Source organism: Gadus macrocephalus, chromosome 3, assembly GCF_031168955.1.
Source record: "Gadus macrocephalus chromosome 3, ASM3116895v1".
Taxonomy (NCBI): domain Eukaryota; kingdom Metazoa; phylum Chordata; class Actinopteri; order Gadiformes; family Gadidae; genus Gadus; species Gadus macrocephalus.
The window spans coordinates 26650348-26669030 of NC_082384.1; the positions used below are offsets into that span (position 1 = coordinate 26650348).

Here is an 18683-nt window from a genome sequence, read left to right on the forward strand (position 1 = left end):
TCCTCTCTCTGTCTCCCCCTGTCTCCCTCCTCTTTCCCTCTCCCTCCTCCCTCTGTCTCCCCCTGTCTCTCTCCCTCCTCCCTCTGTCTCCTCCTGTCTCCCTCCTCCCTCTGTCTCTCCCTCTCCCTCCTCCCTCTGTCTCCCCCTGTCTCCCTCCTCCCTCTGTCTCCTCCTGTCTCCCTCCTCCCTCCTCCCTCTCCTCCCTCTGTCTCCCCCAGTGTGGTGCTATGGAGCAGCCCCTGCTAGGCGGGCCCCCCCCCGGTGCCCGGTGCGGGGCTCCCCCCGGTGCCCGGTGCGGGGCTCCCCCCGGTGGCCGCTGGTGGTACCGCGCGCTGCGGTCCTGGCTGCCCGTCCTCTCGTGGCTGCCGCGCTACTCGCTGAGCGCGCTCCGCATGGACGTGGTGGCCGGCCTCACGGTGGGGCTCACCACCGTGCCGCAGGCCCTGGCCTACGCTGAGGTGGCCGGGCTGCCTGTGCAGGTGAGTGAGCGTCTGGAAGGACAGGTAGCACCTAGAGGTAGAGGCACAAGTACATGAAGGACGTTCATCTAGAAGGACATCTTAATGTAGAAGTACAAGAAGGACATATGTTAATCTAGAAGGACATGTTAATCTAGAAGAACATGTCAATGTAGAAGTACATTGGTTTCAGAGTCCCACTCTGGACTCTGAATCCCCCTCCAATCTGCCCCATCTGCCCCAATCTGCCCCATCTGCCCCCGAGATCCCTGGACCTTTTACTTTTCTTCTTTCCTTTAAAATGTAAAGACTTAATTTGTACGTGCCGTATTGTTTTGCCTACTTGGCACTATACAGAACTTTTTGGACTATTTAGAATTAATTTATTGAAATATTGTTTATCTTATTTTATTTAATAAATTTAATAATTTTGATTTATAATTAATGCACCGCGGGTCAGAGACAAACAAAATTTCGGTTCTTTATTTTTCTTGTACATTTGCTGCAATTGACATAAAGCTGACTTTGACTTTTTGACTTTGACTACTGTGGCAACCCGCTCCTTAAATGAGCCGGGTTACCGGTACAAACGGTACAAATGTACCGGTACAAACCGGTACAAATTCCTGGGGGCCCGCAATGACGTACAGATGTAAGTTTAACAAAATAATAATAATTATTATATCAATATTAATTTAAACAAAAATAAATAAATATAAAGAGAAAAGTCGACTCTCTAGCTTTCAATTAAATCCTGTTATATTTTTTAGTTTAAATCCGACTGTACATTACTTTGAAAGGATGAGCCTCAGTTTCGTGATTTAGACCTCACTTGACCTCACTCCCAGAGGTCCACAGTGCAAGGTTTTTTTTCACCACTCGGATGCTGACGGCGTACTCCGCCTAATTTTCTAACCTTTGGCGGCCCTCAGTCAAATTTTGGGATCCTAAATTGGCCCTCAGCCGTCAAAACTTTGAGAACCCCTGATGTACATGTAGAGGTACATGTTTCATGTAGAGGTACATGTAGATTCTAGAAGTACATGTTTCATGTAGAGGTACATGTAGAGGTACATGTTTCATGTAGAGGTACATGTAGAGGTACATGTTTCATGTAGAGGTACATGTTTCATGTAGAGGTACATGTAGAGGTACATGTTTCACGTAGAGGTACATGTAGAGGTACATGTTCATGTAGAGGTACATGTTTCATGTAGAGGTACATGTAGAGGTACATGTTTCATGTAGAGGTACATGTTTCATGTAGAGGTGCATGTTTCATGTAGAGGTACATGTACCTCTACATGTAGAGGTACATGTTTCATGTAGAGGTACATGTAGAGGTACATGTTTCATGTAGAGGTACATGTAGAGGTACATGTTTCATGTAGAGGTACATGTAGAGGTACATGTTTCATGTAGAGGTACATGTTTCATGTAGAGGTACATGTAGAGGTACATGTTTCATGTAGAGGTACATGTACCTCTACATGTAGAGGTACATGTTTCATGTAGAGGTACATGTAGAGGTACATGTTTCATGTAGAGGTACATGTTTCATGTAGAGGTGCATGTAGAGGTACATGTTTCATGTAGAGGTACATGTACCTCTACATGTAGAGGTACATGTTTCATGTAGAGGTACATGTACCTCTACATGTAGAGGTACATGTTTCATGTAGAGGTACATGTAGAGGTACATGTTTCATGTAGAGGTACATGTAGAGGTACATGTTTCATGTAGAGGTACATGTAGAGGTACATGTTTCATGTAGAGGTACATGTAGAGGTACATGTTTCATGTAGAGGTACATGGTTGCCTCACCGCTCCCTCCTTCTCTCCGCAGTACGGCCTGTACTCCGCCTTCATGGGCGGCTTCATCTACCCCCTCTTGGGCACCTCCAAGGACCTGACCCTGGGCCCCACCGCCATCATGTCCCTGCTCTGCGCCTCGGTGGTGGGGGGGCGGCCGGGGCGCGCGGTGCTGCTCAGCCTGCTCTGCGGCGCCGTGCAGACTGCCCTGGGGGTGCTGCGGCTGGGTGAGGCTGGGACACGCGGCGGAGCCGCTTGTGGTGGTGGTGGTGGTGGTGGTGTCATAGTGGTGGTGGTGATGGTGGTGTGGTGGTGGTGATGGTGGTGGTGTCATGGTGATGGTGGTGGTGGTGGTGGTGTCATAGTGGTGGTGGTGATGGTGGTGTGGTGGTGGTGATGGTGGTGGTGTCATGGTGATGGTGGTGGTGGTGGTGGTGGTGGTGTCATGGTGATGGTGGTGGTGGTGTCATAGTGGTGGTGTGATGGTGTCATGGTGATGGTGGTGTGGTGGTGGTGCCATGGTGATGGTGGTGGTGTCATGGTGATGGTGGTGGTGTCATGGTGATGGTGGTGTGGTGGTGGTGTCATGGTGATGGTGGTGTGGTGGTGGTGGTGGTGGTGGTGGTGGTGTCATGGTGGTGTCATGGTGGTGGTGGTGGTGTCATGGTGATGGTGGTGGTGGTGTCATAGTGGTGGTGTGATGGTGTCATAGTGGTGGTGTGATGGTGTCATGGTGATGGTGGTGTGGTGGTGGTGCCATGGTGATGGTGGTGATGGTGGTGGTGGTGGTGGTGGTGTCATGGTGGTGTAATGGTGGTGTCATGGTGGTGGTGGTGATGGTGGTGTCATGGTGGTGTCATGGTGGTGGTGGTGATGGTGGTGTCATGGTGGTGTCATGGTGGTGGTGGTGATGGTGGTGTCATGGTGGTGTCATGGTGGTGGTGGTGATGGTGGTGTCATGGTGGTGTCATGGTGGTGTCATGGTGGTGGTGGTGATGGTGGTGTCATGGTGGTGGTGGTGATGGTGGTGTCATGGTGGTGTCATGGTGGTGGTGGTGATGGTGGTGTCATGGTGGTGTCATGGTGGTGGTGGTGATGGTGGTGTCATGGTGGTGTCATGGTGGTGTCATGGTGGTGATGGTGGTGTCATGGTGGTGGTGGTGGTGTCATGGTGGTGTAATGGTGGTGGTGGTGGTGTCATGGTGGTGTAATGGTGGTGGTGGTGGTGGTGGTGGTGGTGGTGGTGTCATGGTGGTGTAATGGTGGTGGTGGTGGTGGTGGTGGTGGTGGTGTCATGGTGGTGTTTCTCTGCAGGGTTCCTTCTGGACTTCGTGTCCTACCCGGTGATAAAGGGCTTCACCTGTGCTGCTGCAGTGACCATCGGGTTCGGTCAGATAAAGGTGAGAACACGCACACTTCAACCCCACACACACACACACACACACACACACACACACACACACACACACACACACACACACACACACACACACACACACACACACACACACACACACACACACACACACACCTCAACCCCCCCACACACACACACCAACCCCCCCACACACACACACACACCTCAACCCCCACACACACACACACACACACACACACACACACACACACACACACACACACCAACCCCCACACACACACACACCTCAACCCCCACACACACACACACCTCAACCCCCACACACACACACACCTCAACCCCCACACACACACACACCTCAACCCCCACACACACACACACACCTCAACCCCCACACACACACACACCTCAACCCCCACACACACACACACACACCTCAACCCCCACACACACACACACACCAACCCCCACACACACACACGCACTTCAACCCCCACACACCCTTCTACCCCCCACACTCTGGTCTCTCTCTGGTCTCTCTCTGGTCTCTCTCTGGTCTCTCTGTGGTCTCTCTCTGTCCTCCCCTTGGTCTCTGTCCTCTCTCTGGTCTCTGTGTTCTCTCTGTGTTCTCTCTCTGTTCTCTCCGGTCTCTCTCTGTTCTCTCCGGTCTCTCTCTGTTCTCTCCGGTCTCTCTCCGGTCACTCTCTGTTCTCTCCGGTCTCTCTCTGTTCTCTCTCTGTTCTCTCTGTGGTCTTTCTCTGGTCTCTCTCTGTGGTCTCTCTCTGTGGTCTCTCTCTGTGGTCTCTCTCTGTTCTCTCTCTGTTCTCTCTGTGGTCTCTGTGGTCTCTCTCTGGACTCTGTGTTCTCTCTGTGTTCTCTGGTCTCTCTCTTTTCTCTCTCTGGTCTCTCTGTGGTCTTTCTCTGTTCTCTCTGTGCTCTCTCTCTGTTCTCTCTGGTCTCTCTGTGCTCTCTCTCTGTTCTCTCTGGTCTCTCTGTGGTCTCTCTCTGGTCTCTCTGGTCTCTCTGTGGTCTCTCTCTGGTCTCTCTCTGTTCTCTCCAGTCTCTCTCTGGTCTCTCTGTGGTCTCTCTCTGTTCGATCTGTTCTCTCTGTGGTCTCTCTGGTCTCTCTCTGTGGTCTCTCCCTGTTCTCTCTGTGGTCTCTCTCTGTTCTCTCTGTGGTCTCTCTCTGTTCTCTGTGGTCTCTCTCTGTCCTCTCCTTGGTCTCTCTGTCCTCTCTCTGGTCTCTCTGTGTTCTCTCTGTGTTCTCTGGTCTCTCTCTTTTCTCTCTCTGGTCTCTCTGTTCTCTCTGTGCTCTCTCTCTGGTCTCTCTGTGCTCTCTCTCTGTGGTCTCTCTGTGGTCTCTCTGTGGTCTCTCTGGTCTCTCTCTGGTCTCTCTGTGGTCTCTCTCTGTTCTCTCCGGTCTCTCTGTGGTCTCTCTCTGTTCTCTCTGTGGTCTCTCTGTGGTCTCTCTGGTCTCTCTCTGGTCTCTCTCTGGTGTATTCATACATTAACCTTCACCTCCAGGAGGACCGTCTGTCCCAGGCCGACTGAGAGTGTGCTCCAGTCCCGAGGCTGACGGTGTGTTCCTCCTCCAGAACCTCCTGGGGCTCCACGGAGTCCCCCAGACCTTCTACCTGGAGGTGTACTACACCTTCTACCGGCTCCCTGAGGCCCGGCTCGGCGACGCCCTGCTGGGGCTGCTCTGTCTGGCTCTGCTCCTCACACTGCAGTGGATGAAGAGCAGCCTGGGCCCCCAGACCCAGGAGGGCCCCCGGAACCAGGAGGGCCCACGGACCCAGGAGGGCCCCCGGACCCAGGAGGGCCCCCGGACCCAGGGGGGCCCCCGGACCCAGGAGGGCCCCTGGAACCAGGGGGGCCCCCAGACCCAGGAGGGCCCCCAGACCCAGGAGGGCCCCCGGAACCAGGAGGGCCCACGGACCCAGGAGGCCCCCCGGACCCAGGAGGCCCCCCGGACCCAGGGGGGCCCACGGACCCAGGAGGGCCCCCAGAACCAGGAGGGCCCCCGGTACCAGGGGGGCCCACGGACCCAGGAGGGCCCACGGACCCAGGAGGGCCCCCGGTACCAGGGGGGCCCCCAGACCCAGGAGGGCCCCCGGGGGAGCAGAGCGGCCAGGAGATTTGTGTGTGGAGCCGCCACTGGTCAGTCAACACGCACAGGTTGTAGCTCCACAGGGTGTAGAGGTGTAGAGCTACAGGCTGTAGAGCTACAGCCTGTAGAGGTACAGGCTGTAGCTCAGCTGAGGCCTCGCGGTCTTAATAAACAACCAAACCTCCCAAGTAGTTCAACAATGTTGATTTGCATGTTTGACATGATCCAGAAGATTGACTCTGACCAGCGATCCTGAGATCCTGCTGAGGTGGAACACAACTTCTGCGGGTGAAATGGCTCAAATCCTGGGCCGCAAACTAGATTTGTTTGAGATACGATTCCATTATCGCAGACTATACATCGCTGTCAACGTAAGAGAACCCTTCAATAAGAACATGTGCTATTAGCAGTTACAATGCTAGATGCTGTATCGGTATATACTCTGTATCGGCCCGTACATGCTCAGGAATCTGGATCAGAATCGGGAAGGAAAAAATGGTATGGGAACATCTCTAGTCCAAACCCAGATCCTCCAAGGGGCGCAGCTGAGGTTCTTGTTTGCTGATTGGTTACGGCCGTCCACCTTCTCACTGTGAGTGGACGATCACTCAGAGGGGATCTAGGAGCTGATGCTACACCGGCGCGTCCACATGGGGCTGAAACCTGGAGACCCGATAACAGATTCCCACCGATGGGCTGAAACCAAACTGAAGCGGAACAAGAACGCCAGCAGGCGATACTCGGGAAGCTAAAGTCCCGTTTGTGAGGCTCTTCTAGGCCTGCCTTCCGGAGTCGCCCCAGATCCACTCCTTGTTGTTGACCTGCTCCTCCTCCTCCTCAGTGCGGAACGCCGTGGTGGTGCTCGGCGCGTCCGGCCTCGCCGCCGCCTGTCTCACCTCCGGGTTTCCTGTCTTCACCGTCACCGGGAAAACCGCCCAGGGCCTCCCGGCGTTCCGCCCACCGGCGACCTCCGAGACCAGCGCCAACGGAACGGTGGTCTCCTTCCTGGAGATCGTGGAGGTGAGATGCAGCCAGAGGGCGGATACTGCAGGAAGTGTGTGTGTGTGTGTGTGTGTGTGTGTGTGTGTGTGTGTGTGTGTGTGTGTGTGTGTGTGTGTGTGTGTGTGTGTGTGTGTGTGTGTGTGTGTGTGTGCACAAACTTGTATTGCATGGGTTACAACTCTGTGGATGAAGGATCTTAAACGGCAAGAGACTTTCAAAGAATTGCTCCATCTCTGCCATAACAGACTATCAATCTGGAGACGATGTTGTTTATCTATAACAAATAAAGCAGATAAAAATTTATTGGCATAAATCTTTCTATGTTTTGTCAGCCTTTACTAAAAAAAGTGTGTGTGTGTGTGTGTGTGTGTGTGTGTGTGTGTTAAAGGGGTTTGGTGGCAGCCTCGCTGTCATTCCCTTGATGGGGGTTCTTGAAAGCATCGCAATCGCCAAAGCCTTTGGTGAGTGTTTAGGATTGGTTGGTCGTGGGCTCTGGATTAGGATTGGTTGGTCGTGGGCTCTGGATTAGGATTGGTTGGTCGTGGGCTCTGGATTAGGATTGGTTGGTCGTGGGCTCTGGATTAGGATTGGTTGGTCGTGGGCTCTGGATTAGGATTGGTTGGTCGTGGGCTCTGGATTAGGATTGGTTGGTCGTGGGCTCTGGATTAGGATTGGTTGGTCGTGGGCTCTGGATTAGGATTGGTTGGTCGTGGGCTCTGGATTAGGATTGGTTGGTCGTGGGCTCTGGATTAGGATTGGTTGGTCGTGGTGTTTGTGTCATTATGACTCGCTGAGCTCGTCCCGTGTTCCTCAGCGAGTCAGAACGACTACCGTGTGGACGCCAACCAGGAGCTGCTGGCCATCGGCCTCACCAACATCATGGGCTCCTTCGTCTCGGCCTACCCCGTCACCGGCAGCTTTGGGAGGTGAGTGTGTCCGGGGGGGGGGGGGGGGGGGAGGAGCACAGAGCTGGGGGGGGGGGAGCACAGAGCTGGGTTGAGCTTCTGTCTGTTTGACCCCACAGGACAGCGGTCAACTCCCAGAGCGGTGTGTGCACTCCGGCCGGGGGCATCATGAACAGTAAGAGACCCCCCTCAGCTCTCCCCCCCACCCTCCCCCCTGACCCTCCTTCTCCCCTCTCCTCTCCTGTTCTGTAATCTCCTTCTCTCATCTCTCCTCTTTCCTCTCCTCTCACCTCCTCTCCCCTCGTCTCTCTCTCCTCTCCTTCTCCTGTTTGGTCTCCTGGGGTTAAGGGCCTTTATTGGGACAAGGATCTCAAACCGTTGATCAACCATAACGTATCACAGAGTGGTGCAACCAGCCCTCTAAAGGAGACAACGTCTCCAAGTGGATGTAGATATAGATCTGTCTGTCTGTCTGTCTGTCTGTGTCCTCCCTAGGTGCCGTCGTGATGCTGTCCCTGGCCTTCCTCATGCCCGCCTTCTGCTACATCCCTAAAGCGTCTCTGGCGGCGGTCATCATCTGTGCGGTGGCGCCGATGGTCGACTACGGCGTGGTGGTGGAGCTGTGGCGCGTCCGAAGTGAGTAACACTACGCGTCCGCGGTGAGTAAAACTATGTGTCCGCGGTGAGTAAAACTATGTGTCCGCGGTGAGTAACACCAGGCGTCCGCGGTGAGTAACATTAGGCGTCCGCGGTGAGTAACATTAGGCGTCCGCGGTGAGTAACACTAGGCGTCCGCGGTGAGTAACACTAGGCGTCCGCGGTGAGTAACACTAGGCGTCCGCGGTGAGTAACACTACGGGGACGCGGTCAGTAACACTACGCGTCCGCGGTCAGTAACACTACGCGTCCGCGGTCAGTAACACTACGCGTCCGCGGTCAGTAACACTACGCGTCCGCGGTGAGTAACACTACAGGGACGCGGTGAGTAACACTACGGGGACGCGGTGAGTAACACTACGGGGACGCGGTGAGTAACACTACCCAGATTGAAAAATAACACTTTTCAATCTGGGTTTCGTTCTGGCCACGGATGCATCACAGCCACGCATAAGGTCCTTGACGACATCATTATTCATTTGGAAAACAAGCAGGTCTGTATTGCCAGCTTTATAGACCTAGCCAAGGCATTTGATTCAGTTGATCACATGACCCTTTTGGGTAGGCTCTCCAGCATTGGTTTATCCCCCACCAGTTGCAACTGGTTTGCCAGCTACCTGACTAACCGAATCCAACAGGTCAAGACAGATAACATCCTGTCGGAGCCACTAGCCATTACTAAAGGGGTGCCTCAGGGCTCAATCTTGGGGCCTATCCTCTTTTCCATTTATATTAATGATGTGGCCAAGGCTGCAGGCAGCTCCCGGATCCACCTTTATGCTGATGACACTATCCTGTACGCCTCTGGCCCTTCTCTCTGCTCCGCGGCCTCCACTCTTCAAGACAGTCTCACTTCTATTGAGCACTCTTTCCACAACCTTCACCTACGGCTCAACTCAAAAAAGACAAAATGCATACTTTTCAATCGAAAAAACAACACCTCCAGCCCCCCCAAGATCTTTTGCGCTGACAACTCCGAACTGGAGTTTGTCAATTCCTATAAATATCTAGGGCTTTGGCTGGACTCTTCCCTTTCATTCTCCACCCATATTAATAATATTCAGATTAAAGTGAAAGCCAGATTGGCCTTTCTCTTCCGTAACAAAGCATCCTTCACACGCTCTGCTAAACTTTCACTTGTAAAAATGACCATTCTGCCCATCGTTGACTATGGTGATACAATCTATAAAATGGCTTCAAAAACGGCACTACACAAACTGGACGTTCTTCACCATTCAGCTATCCGCTTTGCCACCAATGCTCCCTTTAATACACACCACTGTGAACTTTTCAAACTGGTGGACTGGCCCTCACTCCAAACCCGTCGACTCCGACATTGGCTTCAGTTTATTTATAAGGCACTCCTGGGCAAGACCCCGTATTACCTTTCCTCCCTTCTCCATCTCTCTAGAAGCACTTACCGCACAAGATCATCTGAACTTATCAAACTCATCAACCCACTCACCAGGACTACCTTCGGCCGAAACTCCTTTCATTTTGCAGCAGCTTTTGACTGGAACAAAATTCAAGACACCCTCAAACTTACAGCTTTCATATCACAGTCTGCCTTCAAGCAGAAACTTGGCTATGTTTTGGTGGACCCCCCCTGCTCCTGTTGATTCCACTGTTTCTCATTTGCATTACACCCTTCACACACAGTATAACATTGGCCCATCTTAATTATTATTATTATTTATAGTGCATTGGTGTTTTCTATTTTCTTTCTGTAAATAGGTTGTGTATTTGTGTATCCGTTTTGTATTTGTCTAGATTGGTCATGCTTGTGTTTTTGTTGTTTGTACCTTTTGTTCCTGGTGGGGCCTCTTGGACCAGATCAATATTGTAAATAAGAAACTGTTCTTAATGTTTAATCTGGAAAAAAAAAATAATAAAAAAAAGAAATACGGGGTCGCGGTGAGTAACACTACGCGTCCGCGGTGAGTAACACTACGCGTCCGCTGTGAGTAACACTACGGGGACGCGGTGAGTAACACTACGGGGCCGCGGTGAGTAACACTACGGGGCCGCGGTGAGTAACACTACGCATCCGCCGTGAGTAACACTACGCGTCCGCCGTGAGTAACACTACGCGTCCGCCGTGATTAACACTACGCGTCCGCGGTGAGTAACACTACGGGGATGCGGTGAGTAACACTACAGGGACGCGGTGAGTAACACTACAGGGACGCGGTGAGTAACACTACGGGGCTGCGGTGAGTAACACTACGCGTCCGCGGTGAGTAACACTACGCGTCCGCGGTGAGTAACACTACGCGTCCGCTGTGAGTAACACTACGGGGACGCGGTGAGTAACACTACGGGGCCGCGGTGAGTAACACTACGGGGCCGCGGTGAGTAACACTACGCATCCGCCGTGAGTAACACTACGCGTCCGCCGTGAGTAACACTACGCGTCCGCCGTGATTAACACTACGCGTCCGCGGTGAGTAACACTACGGGGACGCGGTGAGTAACACTACAGGGACGCGGTGAGTAACACTACGGGGCTGCGGTGAGTAACACTACGCGTCCGCGGTGAGTAACACTACGCGTCCGCGGTGAGTAACACTACGGGGCCGCGGTGAGTAACACTACGGGCCCGCGGTGAGTAACACTACGCGTCCGCGGTGAGTAACACTACGCGTCCGCGGTGAGTAACACTACGGGGCCGCGGTGAGTAACACTACGGGCCCGCGGTGAGTAACACTACGCGTCCGCGGTGAGTAACACTACGCGTCCGCCGTGAGTAACACTACGCGTCCGCCGTGAGTAACACTACGCGTCCGCCGTGAGTAAGACCCCCGGGCCGGGACCCCGCCGGTTCAGCCCTCCTAACGTCTCGGCGGGGGTCCCCCCCCCCGGGGGTCCCCCTCCAGGTCAGCCCTCCTAACGTCACGGCGGGGGTCCCCCCCCAGGGGTCCCCCTCCAGGTCAGCCCTCCTAACGTCACGGCGGGGTCCCCCCCCAGGTCAGCCCTCCTAACGTCACGGCAGGGGTCCCCCCCCCCCGGGGGTCCCCCTCCAGGTCAGCCCTCCTAACGTCCCCGTCCCCCCCCGGGGTGCCTCCTCAGAGCTGGACCTGCTGCCCTTCTCCCTCACCTTCCTGCTCAGCTTCTGGGAGGTGCAGTACGGGCTCCTGGGGGGGGTGGCGCTGTCTGGAGCCATGCTGCTGCACCACGCTGCCCGGCCCCCCCTGAAGGTGGCTGTCTGTGTGTCTGACCGTGGTGTGTGTGTGCGTCTGTGTGTCTGACCGTGGTGTGTGTGTGCGTCTGTGTGTCTGACCGTGGTGTGTGTGTGTGTCTGTGTGTCTGACCGTTGTGTCTGTGTGTCTGACCGTGGTGTGTGTGTCTGACCGTTGTGTGTGTGTGTGTCTGTGTGTCTGACCGTTGTGTGTGTGTCTGACCGTTGTGTCTGTGTGTTTATGTGTGTCTGACCGTTGTGTGTGTGTGTCTGACCATTGTGTGTGTGTGTCTGACCGTTGTGTGTGTGTGTCTGACCATTGTGTGTGTGTCTGACTGTTGTGTGTGTGTGTCTGACCATTGTGTGTGTGTCTGACCGTTGTGTGTGTGTCTGACCGTTGTGTCTGTGTGTTTATGTGTGTCTGACCGTTGTGTGTGTCTGACCATTGTGTGTGTGTGTCTGACCGTTGTGTGTGTGTGTCTGACCATTGTGTGTCTGTGTTTGTACGTTGTGTGTCTGTCGTCATGCGTCTCACCGTTGTGAGTGTCTGACCGTTGTGTGTCTGTCGTCATGCGTCTGACCGTTGTGTGCGTCTGACCGTTGTGTTGGTCTGACCATTGTGCGTCTGTCCTAGGTGACTGACCACGGTGTGCTGCTGGTAGAGCTGGGCAGTGGCCTCAGCTTCCCGGCCTCGGAACACCTCAGCCACGTCCTCCACACCCATGCCCTGCTTGGTAAGACCTGCTCTATCTCTATAGATCTAGACCTGTATAGATACTGCTGGGTAAGACCTGCTCTATCTCTAGATCTAGACCTGTATAGATACTGCTGGGTAAGACCTGCTCTATCTCTATAGATCTAGACCTGTATAGATACTGCTGGGTAAGACCTGCTCTATCTCTATAGATCTAGACCTGTATAGATACTGCTGGGTAAGACCTGCTCTATCTCTATAGATCTAGACCTGTATAGATACTGCTGGGTAAGACCTGCTCTATCTCTAGATCTAGACCTGTATAGATACTGCTGGGTAAGACCTGCTCTATCTCTATAGATCTAGACCTGTATAGATACTGCTGGGTAAGACCTGCTCTATCTCTATAGATCTAGACCTGTATAGATACTGCTGGGTAAGACCTGCTCTATCTCTATAGATCTAGACCTGTATAGATACTGCTGGGTAAGACCTGCTCTATCTCTATAGATCTAGACCTGTATAGATACTGCTGGGTAAGACCTGCTCTATCTCTAGATCTAGACCTGTATAGATACTGCTGGGTAAGACCTGCTCTATCTCTATAGATCTAGACCTGTATAGATACTGCTGGGTAAGACCTGCTCTATCTCTAGATCTAGACCTGTATAGATACTGCTGGGTAAGACCTGCTCTATCTCTATAGATCTAGACCTGTATAGATACTGCTGGGTAAGACCTGCTCTATCTCTATAGATCTAGACCTGTATAGATACTGCTGGGTAAGACCTGCTCTATCTCTAAAGATCTAGACCTGTATAGATACTGCTGGGTAAGACCTGCTCTATCTCTATAGATCTAGACCTGTATAGATACTGCTGGGTAAGACCTGCTCTATCTCTAGATCTAGACCTGTATAGATACTGCTGGGTAAGACCTGCTCTATCTCTATAGATCTAGACCTGTATAGATACTGCTGGGTAAGACCTGCTCTATAGATCTAGACCTGTATAGATACTGCTGGGTAAGACCTGCTCTATCTCTATAGATCTAGACCTGTATAGATACTGCTGGGTAAGACCTGCTCTATCTCTAGATCTAGACCTGTATAGATACTGCTGGGTAAGACCTGCTCTATCTCTATAGATCTAGACCTGTATAGATACTGCTGGGTAAGACCTGCTCTATCTCTATAGATCTAGACCTGTATAGATACTGCTGGGTAAGACCTGCTCTATCTCTATAGATCTAGACCTGTATAGATACTGCTGGGTAAGACCTGCTCTATCTCTATAGATCTAGACCTGTATAGATACTGCTGGGTAAGACCTGCTCTATCTCTAGATCTAGACCTGTATAGATACTGCTGGGTAAGACCTGCTCTATCTCTATAGATCTAGACCTGTATAGATACTGCTGGGTAAGACCTGCTCTATCTCTAGATCTAGACCTGTATAGATACTGCTGGGTAAGACCTGCTCTATCTCTATAGATCTAGACCTGTATAGATACTGCTGGGTAAGACCTGCTCTATCTCTAGATCTAGACCTGTATAGATACTGCTGGGTAAGACCTGCTCTATCTCTATAGATCTAGACCTGTATAGATACTGCTGGGTAAGACCTGCTCTATCTCTAGATCTAGACCTGTATAGATACTGCTGGGTAATACCTGCTCTATCTCTATAGATCTAGACCTGTATAGATACTGCTGGGTAAGACCTGCTCTATCTCTATAGATCTAGACCTGTATAGATACTGCTGGGTAAGACCTGCTCTATCTCTAGATCTAGACCTGTATAGATACTGCTGGGTAAGACCTGCTCTATCTCTATAGATCTAGACCTGTATAGATACTGCTGGGTAAGACCTGCTCTATCTCTAGATCTAGACCTGTATAGATACTGCTGGGTAAGACCTGCTCTATCTCTATAGATCTAGACCTGTATAGATACTGCTGGGTAAGACCTGCTCTATCTCTATAGATCTAGACCTGTATAGATACTGCTGGGTAAGACCTGCTCTATCTCTAGATCTAGACCTGTATAGATACTGCTGGGTAAGACCTGCTCTATCTCTATAGATCTAGACCTGTATAGATACTGCTGGGTAAGACCTGCTCTATCTCTATAGATCTAGACCTGTATAGATACTGCTGGGTAAGACCTGCTCTATCTCTATAGATCTAGACCTGTATAGATACTGCTGGGTAAGACCTGCTCTATCTCTAGATCTAGACCTGTATAGATACTGCTGGGTAAGACCTGCTCTATCTCTAGATCTAGACCTGTATAGATACTGCTGGGTAAGACCTGCTCTATCTCTATAGATCTAGAACTGTATAGATACTGCTGGGTAAGACCTGCTCTATCTCTATAGATCTAGACCTGTAAAGATACTGCTGGGTAAGACCTGCTCGGACCACGTCTATCGCTATAGATCTAGACACGGATTTAGATGCATGGCTTTTGATCTGAAGAGTTTTCTACCAGAATTAAACAGGATTCTGAGGACCCAAAGAGGATGCAGATATAAATGCACGTATATAAACACCCTCCAATGAAGGGAGTTCAATGTTGATTCAACATCTCTCATAAGTTAGGTAGGATTTGGATGTGAGGGGTTTTATGCATATGTCTGTCTGTGTCGGACTAGCCCCTCCCCTTCCTGTCTAGTCTCCTTGTGTTTCCAGCCCTCTGTAGGGTTAGCTAACCCTAACCCTATCCTCTGTGTGTCCTCCTCAGCGTCCCGCCCCTTCCGGTCTGACCCTCTGTGTGTCCCGCCCCTTCCGGTCTGACCCTCTGTGTGTCCCGCCCCTTCCTGTCTGACCCTCTGTGTGTTCCTCCCCAGTGTCCCGCCCCTTCCTGTCTGACCCTCTGTGTGTCCCGCCCCTTCCGGTCTGACCCTCTGTGTGTCCCGCCCCTTCCTGTCTGACCCTCTGTGTCCTCCTCAGCGTCCCCGTCCCGCTCCGTGGTGCTGGACTTCCTCCATGTCAGCTCCATCGACTCCACGGTGCTCAGCGAGCTGCGAGCCCTTCTGAGGCTCTTCAGGCTGCGGGGGGCGGGACTGCTCCTCTCTCGGGTGCAGGTACACACAGCAACCACAGCACTGACGTAGTGACGACGACGCTGACGTAGTGACGACGACGCTGACGTAGTGACGCTGACGTAGTGACGACGACGCTGACGTAGCGACGACGACGCTGACGTAGCGACGGCGACGCTGACGTAGTGACGACGACGCTGACGTAGTGACGACGTAGTGACGCTGACGTAGTGACGCTGACGTAGTGACGCTGACGTAGTGACGACGACGTAGTAACAACGACGTAGTGACGCTGACGTAGTGACGCTGACGTAGCGACGGCGACGCTGACGTAGTGACGACGACGCTGACGTAGTGACGCTGACGTAGTGACGCTGACGTAGTGACGACGACGTAGTGACGACGACGTAGTAACAACGACGTAGTGACGCTGACGTAGTGACGCTGACGTAGTGACGCTGACGTAGTGACGCTGACGTAGTGACGCTGACGTAGTGACGCTGACGTAGTGACGCTGACGTAGTGACGCTGACGTAGTGACGACAACGTACTGACGACGACGCTGACGTAGTGACGCTGACGTAGTGACGCTGACGTAGTGATGACGACGCTGACGTAGTGTTGCTGACGTAGTGATGACGATGCTGACGTAGTGACGCTGACGTAGTGACGACGACGCTGACGTAGTGTTGCTGACGTAGTGATGACGATGCTGACGTAGTGACGCTGACGTAGTGACGACGACGCTGACGTAGTGTTGCTGACGTAGTGTTGCTGACGTAGTGACGCTGACGTAGTGACGCTGACGTAGTGACGCTGACGTAGTGACGCTGACGTAGTGACGCTGACGTAGGGACGACGACGCTGACGTAGGGACGACCCTAACAACATAGTAACAACAACAATACTAACTAGGTGACTACACTAACGTAGACCCGGGCGTTGGTGTAGTCACTGACTGAGGTGAGTGGTTCAGTGGTTCATGTGTTCGCTCTCTGCTCTCTCCTTGTCTTCTCCCCCTAACCCCCCCCGTCTCCCTCAGCCCTCTGTCCTGGACGTCCTTCTGGCCGCTGACCTGCCAGGTCTGAGGCTCACGGACGACCTGTCGGCCGCCCTTCAGGGGCACATTGATGAACTCAGCTGGACAGGTGCGCAAGGTTGCTAGTTCGATCCCCGGAGTGTGGAGGTGTTCCTGAGCGAGACGCCCCACCCTGACTGCTCCTGACCAGCTGGCCGTCGCCCTGCGTGGCTGACTCCGCCGTCGGTGTGTGAATGTGCGCAGGAATGGTTGTAAGTCGCTTTGGATAAAAGTGTCAGCAAAATCACCTTAATGTAAATGATGACCTCATCACGACAGGTGCACTTTGATGACCTCATCACGACAGGTGCACTTTGATGACCTCCTCACGACAGGTGCCTTTTAATGACCTCATCACGACAGATGGATTTTGATGACCTCATCACGACAGGTGCTTTTGACGACCTCATCTCGTTCTTCTGTTCCTCCATCTCCTTTAAAGCCCTCCACTCAAACACCCTGAAGGGTTCTTCTGTTCCTCCATCTCCTTTAAAGCCCTCCACTCAAACACCCTGAAGGGTTCTTCTGTTCCTCCATCTCCTTTAAAGCCCTCCACTCAAACACCCTGAAGGGTTCTTCTGTTCCTCCATCTCCTTTAAAGCCCTCCACTCAAACACCCTGAAGGGTTCTTCTGTTCCTCCATCTCCTTTAAAGCCCTCCACTCAAACACCCTGAAGGGTTCTTCTGTTCCTCCATCTCCTTTAAAGCCCTCCACTCAAACACCCTGAAGGGTTCTTCTGTTCCTCCATCTCCTTTAAAGCCCTCCACTCAAACACCCTGAAGGGTTCTTCTGTTCCTCCATCTCCTTTAAAGCCCTCCACTCAAACACCCTGAAGGGTTCTTCTGTTCCTCCATCTCCTTTAAAGCCCTCCACTCAAACACCCTGAAGGGTTCTTCTGTTCCTCCATCTCCTTTAAAGCCCTCTACTCAAACACCCTGAAGGGTTCTTCTGTTCCTCCATCTCCTTTAAAGCCCTCCACTCAAACACCCTGAAGGGTTCTTCTGTTCCTCCATCTCCTTTAAAGCCCTCCACTCAAACACCCTGAAGGGTTCTTCTGTTCCTCCATCTCCTTTAAAGCCCTCCACTCAAACACCCTGAAGGGTTCTTCTGTTCCTCCATCTCCTTTAAAGCCCTCCACTCAAACACCCTGAAGGGTTCTTCTGTTCCTCCATCTCCTTTAAAGCCCTCTACTCAAACACCTCATTTTTGGACCAAATGGTTTTTTATACATTCTTAATAATGATTTTGAAATGCTTTTGTTAAATATTTTACAATTATAACTGTATCAAAATTCAATTATTTGATATTTTTATTGTCACACGAAATGGAAATCTCGGAAATGACTTGAAACTCTGTTTCAAAAGGGATCTAATTGTTATATAATAAATGAAATAATGGCACAAATTAACACAAGTGAAATAATGTTTTTTTTTAAACATAACTTGCAGAATGTTGTCGATTGGAAAATGTTATGTACGCAATGTTTTCTTGACAAATTAGTTTGTGACTTGACAGTTTTGTGTTTCCATTGTGTCAAATGTTCTGTTAAATCAATCCGGACGAGAGACTTGATGGCACAGAAACAATAGTAGCTTTAAACTTTTTGATATTATTAAATGCATTTTATGTACGACTGTCAAACGATGGCATTTTTTTATCTCAATTAATCACATTTATTTTATTCGATTTTAAATCCATTCCAATTTAAGTTAAATTACATCATCAAATGGAAGGATCATTCTTGTATCAATCATACCAAATTGACTTAATAAGCAAAAAATAGACCAAGTGGTCTTGAGGGAGTTTTATTGACTCACTCAGTGTGGATTGAATATGAAACTTACTGAACACCACAGATTTGGGAATTGTGAAGACGCAGTTGCTACAATTGTAGTTGAATTCAAATAAGTAGCACCACAGATTTGGGAATTGTAAAAGGCTGTTACTTACTGCAAATGTTAAAGAATGTAAAGTAAGTGGAACTGAAAACTAATTAATTATGATGTGAATGTTGACATTCTGTGGGCAAAACCTTTCAAAATCACAGTGAAAAATATTAATAAAAGTGCGCTAATGCGTATTCTTTTTATTAATCAATAAAAAAAAATGCGTTTGACCTCGGGGTGCAGTGACCCCCCCCAGGGTGCTGTGACCCCCCCCAGGGTGCTGTGACCTCGGGGTGCTGTGACCCTGGGGTGCAGTGACCTCCGGGTGCAGTGACCCCGGGGTGCTGTGACCCCGGGGTGCTGTGACCTCAGGGTGCTTGCCAGTTGCTACAACTCCACACCACATCTACAAATATAAGTTGGCAAGAGAAACAAAACAAACTGCTTGGGAAGTGCCTTTTTATTCTTACTTCCCAAGG

At 51.3% G+C, this 18683-nt stretch overlaps 1 protein-coding gene across 4 annotated transcripts; it reads left to right on the forward strand.

Annotated features, from left to right (window-relative positions):
• The first annotated feature begins 212 nt into the window (after positions 1-212).
• slc26a11 (solute carrier family 26 member 11) lies at positions 213-17959 on the forward strand. Of its 4 annotated transcripts, none has more exons than XR_009524997.1 (14): positions 213-479; positions 2306-2498; positions 3586-3671; positions 5245-5809; positions 6601-6779; positions 7150-7222; positions 7576-7687; positions 7786-7841; positions 8162-8302; positions 11393-11520; positions 12136-12235; positions 15148-15281; positions 16282-16596; positions 16653-17959. XR_009524997.1 is itself a non-coding variant. In XM_060048361.1 (13 exons), the coding sequence occupies exons 1-13, from the start codon at positions 228-230 to the stop codon at positions 16402-16404; spliced, it is 2142 nt and encodes a 713-aa protein (XP_059904344.1). In that variant the 5' UTR covers positions 213-227; the 3' UTR covers positions 16405-17959. The 4 variants fall into 4 exon arrangements, 2 of the variants coding, with proteins under 2 accessions (XP_059904344.1, XP_059904345.1); XR_009524998.1 differs by having other exon boundaries at positions 16282-16503; positions 16597-17959; XM_060048361.1 differs by having other exon boundaries at positions 16282-17959.
• Positions 17960-18683: the final 724 nt, after the last annotated feature.

Bases quoted from the DNA above. Each gene is read 5' to 3' on its own strand.
- slc26a11 (XM_060048361.1), top strand. From the start codon at position 228: ATGGAGCAGCCCCTGCTAGGCGGGCCCCCCCCCGGTGCCCGGTGCGGG. The intron at 7,223-7,575 runs GTGAGTGTTTAG...CGTGTTCCTCAG, and splicing joins CGCAATCGCCAAAGCCTTTG to CGAGTCAGAACGACTACCGT. The intron at 7,688-7,785 runs GTGAGTGTGTCC...TTGACCCCACAG, and splicing joins GTCACCGGCAGCTTTGGGAG to GACAGCGGTCAACTCCCAGA.